This window comes from Arachis ipaensis, chromosome B05 (genome assembly GCF_000816755.2).
Source record: "Arachis ipaensis cultivar K30076 chromosome B05, Araip1.1, whole genome shotgun sequence".
Lineage (NCBI taxonomy): Eukaryota > Viridiplantae > Streptophyta > Magnoliopsida > Fabales > Fabaceae > Arachis > Arachis ipaensis.
In genome coordinates this window covers 145,285,007-145,297,309 of record NC_029789.2, presented here as the reverse complement: position 1 = coordinate 145,297,309, position 12,303 = coordinate 145,285,007, and the positions used below count along the sequence as shown (strand labels likewise).

Sequence of the window (12,303 nt, the reverse complement as noted above, 5' to 3'; positions counted from 1 at the left end):
TTATTTTTGAAACCCTTTACCCAGTCTTAGATCCGGTAAAAATTTACTACTTTTAAATCACACTAAAATTGGGTTTAAATCGGTGAAATTTGACTCTTGATAAATTTTATGTCAAAAAATTATTATAAAGAATATTTTTTATCCCTGAAGTTTGGCAAAAGTTTTAAAAATACCCTTAAATTTTATTTTGTTTTAATTTTGAACCTTCGACAACGAAAAGTGACACATAGCAGAAGAACACCCCTCTAACCCAAATTCAGACTCTCTGGAGATCAATTTAATTTCTCTGAAGTTTCTTCCAAACGATCTGCGTTTCTATCTGTAACTGTAAGTAACCACCAACAATCTTCTCAGTTTTTTTCTTTATATGAATGCTGTTCTGTTTTTCGCTTTAACCCTTGTAGCATCATTCAATCCTAGAGCTGCATCGTCTCTTTATTACAATGTTTGCAATCCAAATTTTTAAACTTTTGCTCATTCTAGGGCTACCCTTTTCTGATTTTTCTCAAATTTGTTGTAGTTAATATTTAGGGTTTCAACTTCTTCGCTGGTTGAGATTGCGGTGAAAGATTTGGTATACACCAGTTTCAAGTTCCTGAGCACTGGGTAATTTCTCATTCTGCTTTTTTACTGCTTAGTTTAGCTTAGGAAATTTTGTTCTCTATTTCCTCAGTTATAAGCTTTGTGAATTGTGATTGTGATTATGATTGTGTTCATGGGCAAGGAATAAGGTTGTGTGCTTTGTGATTACAGAAAAATAAGTTGATTATTTTTGTCTGTTTAGTTTTCATTCAGTTGCAACTACTGTTGTTATATACATACATTCCGATATGTGTCCATTCGGATTACACGTGCTAGATGCAAAGAACATGGTGGATATGAATGTAAAGCCATTCCGCTACTGTGCCGATGCTGCAAAAGCGGTAGTTCTTAAATTTTCGATCCGTTCTATTTCAATCATTTCCATAAAAAAACTGGGTTATAGCCAATTAAAATATGAGAAATGCTCAAGCGCCACCAGAATTTATTGTTTTTAGCCATCCTTAGAGCGCATTATTGCGCGTCCAAACATTTTTGGATACTTTGTAGAGGTCCCACACTTCAACCCTTTTTGTGCACGTGTATAGTACCTTCTGGCCAATGAATATGTGACATTTCATGCACTCGAGCGTACCGTGAAATTACCCGAATACTATCGCTATTGTATTTTTGTATTTGTCAATTCCTTAATTTACTTTGCTGTACAAGTTATTATTTCTTAATTATAATATGATTTTTTCATGTAGGGTTTGTATCCATCTTGCAATGGCGTTTCGAAGCAGAGCAGGAGCTCAAACTATGTAGAATTGCTCAAGATGCCAAAATATTTTTGAATTGAGAAATGTCGGTGTTGTATTACAACAGAACACTAAGGAAGTAGACGAGAAAGTGAAGAGGGCAGGCCACAGAAATGGAGTGCAATAAGGACGAGGCAAACAGAGCTAAAGAAATTGCAGAGAGGAAGTTTAATGCAAAGGATACTTTGGGTGCAAAGAAATTTGCTTTGAAAGCTCAAAATTTGTTTCCAGATCTTGAGGGCATTCCTCAGATGTTAGCAACACTTGATGTGTATATTTCTGCCGAGCGTAAAATAAATGGAGAAGCAGATTGGTATGGTGTACTCGGTGTTGACCCATTTGCCGATGATGATACAGTTAGGAAACAGTACAGGAAGCTAGCTCTTATGCTTCACCCTGACAAAAACAAGTCCGTTGGTGCAGATGGGGCCTTTAAACTTATTTCAGAGGCGTGGAGTTTACTATCAGATAAGTCTAGAAGGGCAGCATATGATGAGAAGAGAAAAACAAAAGCCGGGAAAGTTTCATCGAAGTTTGGAGGTTCATCAGCAGCAACAGGGGCTAATGGCAGTTACAATTTTGCTAAGACTGCCCCTTCAAGTGCAAGGACTCAGAAGAATACTGCGAAAGAACACTCCTCATCTTCTACCCATAAGCCAAAAGGAAATACATTTTGGACTGTTTGCCACAGATGCAAAATGCAGTATGAGTATCTACGAGTCTATCTTAACCTTAAACTCTTGTGTCCCAATTGCCATGAGGCATTTTTGGCTGTAGAAACTGCTCCTCCACCTTCAAGCGGTATTAGACCTGCAGCTTCATGGGACTTTTCACATCAGAAGAATCGTCAAGGACCTAATAAAAGCAAATCTCATGCTGGAAAGAACATGGCAACCCCAAACGTCGGGGCGGGCACAAGCAGCTACCAAAAGGGAAGAGGCCTTAAGAAGGAAGCAGCATGGTTCTAAAAAGGGTTACTTCAATTCTGGTAAGAGAAAAAGGGGGGGCATGGAGGATGTCAATGGTAAGGAACCTGTAAATCGAATGGGAGTGGGAAATGGAGCAGTAGGAGCATATGCAAGAGATTTTTCCCCAGCAGAACTGCAGGATATTCTTATGGATAAAGCTAGAAAAGAAATTAGCGATAAACTCAGGGAAATTCGGTCAAATACTTTTGATAGTTTAGCTAAAGGGTGTGAGGATGGCTTCAAGAAAGCAAATGAGCAAGGTGAAAAATTTTTAAGTAACCCTGATTTGTGTACTGAAAGCAACATTGCGAAGTCAGAAGACAGAGAGAGTGGAGCCCAAGTCCTCGAGTCATTTGCAGGTACTACTACTAGTACTACCATTGCTAAAATTTTGGAAACAATGCGAATAGATGTCCCAGATCCTGATTTTCTTGATTTTGACAAGGATCGAACGGAAGGATCTTTTGGTGAAAATCAAGTATGGGCTTTGTATGACAATGATGATGGGATGCCACGGTATTATGCGAAGATCCACAGTGTGGTTTCGCTAAATCCATTCACGTTGCGAATCTCTTGGCTTAACTCAAACACCAATGGTGAACTGCCCCCCCTGAATTGGGTGGCTTCAGGCTTTTCAAAAACTTGTGGGGATTTCAGAAGAGGCAGACATGAAATCTGTAACAACATCAATTTCTTTTCTCACAAGGTTAGGTGGAGAAAAGGTATTCATGGTGCCATCTGTATATACCCCAGGAAAGGGGATGTTTGGGCCCTTTATAGGAGTTGGTCTCCTGAATGGAATGAGCTGACAGCCGACGAGGTTATACGCAAGTTTGACATGGTTGAAGTACTCGAGGATTTTAATGAAGAGTGCGGTGTAGTTGTTATTCCTCTGCTCAAAGTGGCTGGGTTCAGGGCGGTATTTCGTCACCACTCAGATCCAAAAGAAATCAGGATAATCCGGCGGGAAGAGATGTATCAGTTCTCGCATCAGGTCCCTTCGTATTTTCTAACTGGTCAAGAAGCTCCAAATGCCCCAAAGGGTTGCAGGGTGCTGGACCCAGCTGCTATTCCATCAGAATTTCTCCAGGTAATACAAACTGTGAAGGAGGAAGATATGGTGGATAATGAGGATTGTATAATGACAGAAGCCGCAAGCAACAATGCGAAAGAAGAGAATCGCGAGAAAATGATCACCGATGCGAGTAAACCCGGGGGAAATGATGAAGATATTCCGGAAATGAAAACTTTGAAAGTGGACAATGAGGGGAACAGTATAGAGGTAACAGCAAGTGAAAACATGAAAGAAGATAACTGTGAGGAAATGATCACTGATATGAGCAAAGTTGGGGAAGAAAGGGAGGGAAATTATGAAGATACAGAAGAAATGGAAACTTTGAAGGAAGACAAATAGGTATAAATATTTATGTGGAAGCTTGATAACAGCAAGGGCTAGTAGCATGGAAACTCAAAGTGATAGCCACAATTAATTTGACAAAATTAAATCAAGAATTATTTGGCACTGTGATTGGCTTAAGCAACAAACCATTCAACAATTACTGTTGAATATTGGTAAATTTTGTCAAATTATTTCTAGCTATGTACTTTTCAAATAATTGTGGTGGCATCTCAACAACATTGGTATTAATTTTTCCATTAGAAGTATTTAAATGGTTCAGCCCCAGGTCATAGCAATCAAATTATTGCAGTGATGAATCTGGTGTCCTTACAGAGGTCAATATTTTGTGCATAAGTCTTTGGCTTCAATTTCTAGGAATTTATTTAATTTTTGTTTTGTAAATCAGATGGTGACATGTTCATCAATATCTGTACTCATGTAATCGTTTTTAGATCCGTTAGTGATTAATTACAGTACACTGGCTAGATATTCTTAATATTGGATCATTCAGATTAATATTATTTTTATTCTAGAATATATTACACTCACATTGCATAGATTTATTAATTTTACGCAATATATACTTAGTTAAATAGAAAAATGACTTGTGTAAAATTAATATTGGGCATTTTCCTTGCGTTGATAGTATAGGTCCACTTTAGGTAGAGTAGTAAGATTTGAGTCTTTAGATTGAGAACTCATCCAGAAACACACTCAATTTTTAATTTTTTATACATAGAAAATTTAGAGATAAAAATAATTAAAATTTATTTAATATTGTTATAAAAGATACTTTTGTTATTTTATGTAAACAAAATAAGATAAAGTAAAAAAAAATATTAATACACAAGGGACAAATATATGAATAAAAAAAAAAATGAAAGTATAAACTCTATGATTAATTTGTCCAAGATCATTCATTCATATAGACACTTCAACAATAATACAACATAACATAATTTTATTTCCATAATAACATAATAATATACAGAAGAACAACACTACAATAATAAAGACATATCTTACTACTTGATAAGCATGCTTACATAATTAATTAATTATGATAAACTCTAACTATAAATTTTTACTTTAAACATTGAAGCTTAGCTTAATTTAAAAAAAAAAAATTATAAGTAAGTTGATAATTAAGTTACTGAATATTTCAATGTCGGACTAATTAATATCTAAAAAAACTACCAATTAAGTATTTTACAATAATAAATGATAAACATCCTATGTAGTTCCGTTAATTTATTATATAAAATTTAATGGTAGTATTTATATATACCATTAATTACAGTTATATATCTGTTTATCAAAAATTTTTAAAGATACAACAATTTTTGGAAGGTGAAACTTCACCTATTTTATTAAAATTCGATATAAATAGATAACAGTTAATGAGAGTTATATAAATACTTAAAAAATAATAAATACTTCACTCTCTAAAATAAAATTATTTTCATATCTCCGTATCGTCACTATAAATAACTAGCGGCTCATTTTAATCTTATATTGAACATCTTTAATTATCTTTAATTTTATTATTATTTTAAAATTATTAATTTTTATTTTGATTTTATCATCTCATCATATTATACACTATTATTTTCTCTAATTATTTTTTTACATATATAACTATTATTATCTCGCCGTCACTATTATGTTGCCTTGTTTTATTCTCCCTTTTTGTTTTCTTCTTTTATTTACCACAATATCATATTACCATTATTGATGCTCTCATTCTTGTTTATCACTTTGATCCATACATATCTATTGTGTTAACTTTTGAGTTATTAAAGATTTGTTAAAAAAATTATTTTTTTTGTTTGATTTAGATATCTAAATGTATAACTATTATAAATATACTTATTTTTCATACTTACTTGTTAAGTTATATTTTATCATTTTAAAAAAAATTTAAGATATCAAGCATTCAAAAATTTTGTATAGAATAATTAAATAGCATAATTGAATTTATTTAAATTAATTTAGGTATAATACTAAAATCATTATGTTGTTACTATGTGTAACAATGAAGATAAAAATTTATAAATATTTGTAAATTTATTTATTTTTCAATTATATTTAATTTGAAACAGATATAAAAATTTATATTTAAATCACTCTTTCTCTCGCATAATTTTAATAGCTAAAAACATTTTATTTCTTATAATTTTATATTCAATATTTTAAATTATTTTTAGTCTTATTATTCTTTTAGAATTTTTAATTTTTTTATTATTCTTTCTCTTAATATTATCTATCTACATATGCCTTACCACCACTTTTATATTAGCTTGTTCTCTCTTCCTTCTTCCGTTTTTATTCTCTTTCTATCTTCTCTTCAATCACAATTAGTTACTAACATATATTAGTTTATAATTGTTACACTCAGAAGTGAATACTACTTTCAAAATAAAAGTTCAAAAAAAAAATCTCGTAACTCTTATGTGAATCATCTACACTCCTATACATATAACGAATGAGTAAATTTAACTTCTTTTTATTATGAGTTTTTTTTCTATTATCTAATACGTTTAGAGTCACATATTTTCATTTATGATAAAAGTTAAAAATTAAAGTTAAATGACATTAGTATTTTTTGGTTTAATAAAATTAAAATAAAGTACAAAAATAAGGATAAAAACTAAAAAAAATAGATGGCTCTAGAAAAGGATAATATTAAATTTTATGTCATTCTGTATGAGAACGGTGATTTATTTTATTATATTTATTTTTGTACCAAATAACAAAAAAAAGTCAAATTTTATGTCTATTTTTTATTACTTATGTTACTTATCTATAGTTATTTAAATTATACTCTATTAGTTATTGAGTAATGTTTTTTTCCAACAAAAAATAGTTATGAAGTCATTTTCATTTTTTTTATAGGAGTACATCCATTGTATCATGATTTTAATAATTAATGTAAAATTTAAAAAATTAAATAAATATATATTTATTTTGATTATATTCAAGAGTGAATTATATATATTCCTATAGTCAAGAAATAGACTTAACTTATTCTATAATAAATAGTTTTTTAATCATCAAATTTATAAAAAGGATTCCATCTTTTTATTTATTCTAAAAGTTAAACATTAAAACTAATGTTAATATTTTTTTATTAACAGAACTAAAATAAAACATAAAAATAAAACATGAATAAAAATAAAAATACAAAATTTTAAATTTCAAAATATAAAATGGTTATAAGATAAAAAAATTAATTAAATATAATTTTTATAAGATACTCCATAAATAAACTCGGATGAATGAATATTATATGTAAAATGAATCCTAATATATTAGTACAAAAATTATTCTGTGTAAATTCTTTTAAAAAAATATTGTCCTATTACACTATTTTACTTTTATTCTTTTAAAAGTATATTCATAATAAAAAAATCGGAATAAATAATTTACATCCAACAGAACATTTTTGATAAAATTGCTATGAAAAATGTGTGAAAATTTTTTTTATTCAACGTAACGGACGGATGTATGGGAGAAATTTTTTTAATAATAAACTTCTCTAGGATAATATTGGAACTTAAATTTAGACGCCAATTAACATTATATAGTGTGTAAGTACCTAAGAGTATATTAGAAGAGTATGATAAGTGAAAAATTATTTTGTATAAATTTATTTTTTTAAAATATATAATAATAATTTACATTCAATACAAAAATCTTAATCAGATTACTGTAAAAAAAGGATAAAAAAATTTATATTTAATGTTAACTGATGAAAGAATTTTTTAATAATAAAATTTTTTTTAGAAGCAATATTGGAATTTAAATTTAGACACCAATTATCTTTATATCTGAGATGATAGACAATAAGAGAGGAAAGAAATAATCATAGAACTTCACAGTGATTGTGAATTAATGAGATAAGAGAGAACGTAAATGTATGTGATAAGAGAGAAGATGAGATAGTGGAATTTTTTAGTGTGGAATAACTGACATATAGTGGGATAGATTATTAGGAAGGGTAAAATTGAAAAAGAATTTTAGACACCAAATCCATGTATTGGCATTATATATTGTTATAGATAAAACACATAAATAACTTTTATTTTGCACTATCTATAAAAAAAAGAACATAAATCGTTTAAGGTATGTATTAATTTTTTGTTTTATCTTTTAGAGACTAATTAGTTAGAGATTAAAAATTTTAAAAGCCTAATTCTGACTCCACTCTTAATTGTAATTCAAGGAAGGTGAGTGTTACAACTTACAATAGAGGAGTATGTGTAATTAGTTAAGTGAGTTATTGTAACTGAAAAGTGAAGGCATGGAATTGAAGCAGCAGCATAACAATCTAAACGAACATGTGCTATGGATTCTGGGGAAGTGCAAGAACCTCAACCATCTCAAGCAGCTTCAATCCTATCTCACCGTTCTTGGCCACTCCCAAACCCACTTCTATGCCTTCAAGCTTCTCCGTTTCTCTGCCCTCACTCTCTCCAATCTCCCATACGCTCGCATCATCTTCGATCGCCAACACAACCCCAACATCTACCTCTACACCGCCATGATCACCGCCTACGCCTCCCACTCTCACGGCCATGCCTCCGCCATTTCGCTCTTTCGAAAAATGCTCCTTCAAGGCGCGCCAAAGCCCGATCAGTTTATATACCCGCATGTTCTCAAATCTTGCCCTGAGGTTATGGAGCCACGTGGCACCGACTCCGTGCATGCCCAGATTGTGAAATTTGGTTTTGAGGAGTGGTGTGTTGTGGAAACGGCTCTTGTTGACTCCTACTCGCGGAGTTTGGGTGGTTTGGGGAATGCGAGGAAGATGTTCGATGAAATGTCTGAGAGGAATGTGGTGTCGTTTACAGCTATGGTTTCTGGGTATGCGAGAGTTGGGGATGTTGAGAGTGCTTTGAAACTGTTTGGTGAAATGAAGGAGAGGGATGTGCCGTCTTGGAGTGCCGTAATTGCGGGTTGCACTCAAAATGGCTTTTACTCTGAGGGGATTAGGTTGTTTAGGGAGATGGTTGTTCTTGCTATGGAGGAGAAATATGAAAGTAACAGGCCGAATCAGGTCACTGTGGTTTGCGTGCTCTCTGCTTGTGGCAACACGGGCATGCTTCAGCTTGGGAAATGGATACATGGTTATGTTTACAAGAGTGGTTTTGCTATTGACTCGTTTGTGTTGAATGCTCTGGTGGATATGTATGGGAAATGTGGCAACCTCAAGCTGGCAAGGAAGGTTTTTGATATGAATTCTAAGAGAGGCTTAACTTCATGGAATTCGATGATCAATTCTCTGGCACTTCATGGCCAAAGTGACACTGCCATTGCCATTTTTGAGCAAATGGTTGAGATTGGTGGTGATGTGAGACCCGATGATGTCACCTTCGTTGGTCTGCTAAATGCTTGTACTCACGGAGGATTAGTTGAGAAAGGTTATTACTACTTTGAGTTGATGGTTCATGAATATGGCATAGAGCCACAGATTAAGCATTACGGCTGCTTGATAGACCTTCTTGGCCGGGCAGGTCGACTTGATGAGGCGATGGAGGTTATCAGGGGTATGAGCATGGAGCCAGATGAGGTTGTTTGGGGTTCTTTACTTAATGGATGTAAGGTTTATGGCCGCATGGATTTAGCAGAGTTATCAGCTAAAAAATTAGTTGAGATTGATCCATATAATGGTAGCTATGGTATAATGTTGGCTAATATATATGGGGAGTTAGGAAAATGGGATGAAGTCCGAAACATAAGGAGGACATTGAAGGAACAGAAATCTCATAAGACTCCAGGTTGTAGCTGGATTGAGGTTGATGATCAAATTTATCAGTTCTATTCTCTTGATCTATCAAATCCAAGAGCAGAAGAGATACAGAGTTTCCTGGAAAGTCTCATTGGTGTTAGAAATGAAGTCAAGTCCAAATTGCAATCCTTAACCTCATAGCTTTTCAAATTTGCCTAGCTAGATTTGAGAGAGAGAGAGAATATAGGCAATATAACCATTCATTTAATTTAGAAAAGCCAATGCTGAACTGAATAGTCCTGGTATATATGACACAGACATGGTTATGCAAAATTGTTTGGCGCAGTTATCCTGTGTCTAGGATCTTCAAGATTTATCAAGAGAAAAGAAGAAAAGAACTCTGCATTAGGTTTGTTCTCTCTGTTATTACGTTTAGAATATTAAAATAGGATCTTAGAACATAAGGGAAAACACTAGAGAGGTGTTGATGTAGCATTAGTGTACAGTATTTCATCTAGTACTCATGTCTCTCAGATGTTCAATTAATTCTTTTGGTGGGTGAATGATTGGGTTACTAATTCTTTTGTGACTCTTGTAACACATACAATTTGTTGAGAGGAATTAAAATTTCACCTTATTTTTGTCTCATGCGAACATAACAATGTTTTCACTTCCATACTGCAAAAGGTTTTGTTGTTAAATAGCTGCATTATATTATTATTATTTTTATTCAAGAACAGAGACTGGTATATCCATTCTCATTTTTATACATCTCTTGGTAAGGTCATTTTTCTTCCATGAACATTGCTAATCAAGAGAGGTTAAACAATGAGCTATAATGTTACATGGAGCCAGATTTATAGTAATGGATAATTTATTTACTCATCATTGATCAATATCAACACCAGTATCTTCGGTACATGAAAACAACCATAATCCTCATACTACAACTCTTTCATTCACAGCACAAAACCAAACTGAAAACCATTCTTCATATATTCATTTACTCATATATTCGGAACCAAAACATGATCATCATTCATGATTAGCAGTTATTTCACAGCTCCTGTTTGGTCTCATTGACCTTGATTTGTGCTGGTTTCTCACTCTCCCCTGCAATGCTCACCATTCTTGGACCTTTGATCTTATCAGGTGACAATTTTTCCAGTGTCAGAGTAAGCACACCATTCTCTAGCTTAGCCTTCACAGATTCCAAGTCCACATTCTCAGGCACCTTGAACTGCCTCCAGAATTTGCCATAGGATCTTTCAACCCTGTGCCAGTGTTCCCCTTCCTTCTCCTCCTCCTTCTTCCTCTCTCCACTTACCCTCAGAACCCTGTTCCCTTCCTCCACTTCAATCTTGATCTCATCTCTGTTCAACCCTGGAACATCAAGGGCTATAACATGCCCTTCTGGTGTCTCCTTCCAATCTACCTTTGCAGGTGTCATCATCATTGCCATGGGTGATGATGGATCATTTTTTCCAAGCTCAACTGGGATTTGCTCAAGAACACGAAGTGGATCAAGGAAACGATCTGTCCATAGATCAACCAAGGGGTTTATAGGACGATCTGTTAATGGATACAGATACCCTTCTACTTTATATGGAAAGCCAGCAAGAACAAGAAGCAAGAACAGTAGCAGCACTCCCAAATTCATTTGTTGTAGCCTCATTTCTGTTTATTAGATTTTAGCACTCAAAAAAATGTGGAGAATCAGGTGGAAATGTGGGGAAATAAGGTATAGGTTGTGATCAACTATTTTGGACTATGACACTTTGCTGTTTGTATTCTTCAACTTTTCGAAATTTTGATGCCTGACTTGAAGGTTTGATGTGTATATGTAGAAGATGAAGCATGGTTCTTGAAAATTCTATGGCACATGCTTCACTCGGCATGGTAAAATGGAAGCTTTCTTCTGGTAATGTGTAGAGATATTGAGAAAGTGCCAACCTAGGATGATGACATGTTATTAAGGATGATGCAAGAGTTTTCCAACATGTTCCAGATCCTTCTTCTATGTAACTATCTTATTTATGTTTATACTTTATCAACTTCCCTCCATATTCCTTACAAAATCAGCATTGGAACTCTAGAAGTCTCCTTTAATATTTAATCTATGAATCCGACATATGAGCTTCTTTATATAGCAAACTAGAGTGAGATCCGCGCAATGCGCGGAGAGGTAGATTATTTATACTATATAGTATATTTACAGATACCCTTCTACTTTATATGGAAAGCCAGCAAGAACAAGAAGCAAGAACAGTAGCAGCACTCCCAAATTCATTTGTTGTAGCCTCATTTCTGTTTATTAGATTTTAGCACTCAAAAAAATGTGGAGAATCAGGTGGAAATGTGGGGAAATAAGGTATAGGTTGTGATCAACTATTTTGGACTATGACACTTTGCTGTTTGTATTCTTCAACTTTTCGAAATTTTGATGCCTGACTTGAAGGTTTGATGTGTATATGTAGAAGATGAAGCATGGTTCTTGAAAATTCTATGGCACATGCTTCACTCGGCATGGTAAAATGGAAGCTTTCTTCTGGTAATGTGTAGAGATATTGAGAAAGTGCCAACCTAGGATGATGACATGTTATTAAGGATGATGCAAGAGTTTTCCAACATGTTCCAGATCCTTCTTCTATGTAACTATCTTATTTATGTTTATACTTTATCAACTTCCCTCCATATTCCTTACAAAATCAGCATTGGAACTCTAGAAGTCTCCTTTAATATTTAATCTATGAATCCGACATATGAGCTTCTTTATATAGCAAACTAGAGTGAGATCCGCGCAATGCGCGGAGAGGTAGATTATTTATACTATATAGTATATTTTAATAAATATTATATTAAAAATAT

General features: G+C 33.3%; 2 protein-coding genes and 1 pseudogene across 4 annotated transcripts; 2 read left to right on the top strand and 1 right to left on the bottom strand.

Annotated features, from left to right (window-relative positions):
• On the top strand, positions 203–4,239 carry LOC107644711 (annotated as a pseudogene).
• LOC107644709 (pentatricopeptide repeat-containing protein At1g33350-like) lies at positions 7,811–10,083 on the top strand. The gene has a single exon (XM_016348636.2). The coding sequence runs from the start codon at positions 8,008–8,010 to the stop codon at positions 9,634–9,636; it is 1,629 nt and encodes a 542-aa protein (XP_016204122.1). The 5' UTR covers positions 7,811–8,007; the 3' UTR covers positions 9,637–10,083.
• LOC107644710 (22.0 kDa class IV heat shock protein) lies at positions 10,211–12,043 on the bottom strand. 3 transcript variants are annotated; one of them, XM_021103175.1, is made up of 2 exons: positions 11,658–12,043; positions 10,211–11,027 (listed from the first exon to the last, which is right to left on the bottom strand). In XM_021103175.1, exons 1-2 carry the CDS (start codon positions 11,738–11,740, stop codon positions 10,493–10,495), a joined length of 618 nt encoding a protein of 205 aa, XP_020958834.1. In that variant the 5' UTR covers positions 11,741–12,043; the 3' UTR covers positions 10,211–10,492. The 3 variants fall into 3 exon arrangements, with proteins under 3 accessions (XP_020958834.1, XP_016204124.1, XP_016204123.1); XM_016348638.2 differs by having other exon boundaries at positions 10,211–11,023; positions 11,654–12,042; XM_016348637.2 differs by lacking the exon at positions 11,658–12,043 and having other exon boundaries at positions 10,211–11,402.

Coding starts and splice junctions, on each gene's coding strand:
- LOC107644709 (XM_016348636.2), top strand. CDS start 8,008: ATGGAATTGAAGCAGCAGCATAACAATCTAAACGAACATGTGCTATGG.
- LOC107644710 (XM_021103175.1), bottom strand. CDS start 11,740: ATGAGGCTACAACAAATGAATTTGGGAGTGCTGCTACTGTTCTTGCTT. Junction 11,028..11,657: donor TTTCCATATAAAGTAGAAGG/GTATCTGTAAAT, acceptor TAAAGTAGAAGG/GTATCTGTATCCATTAACAG.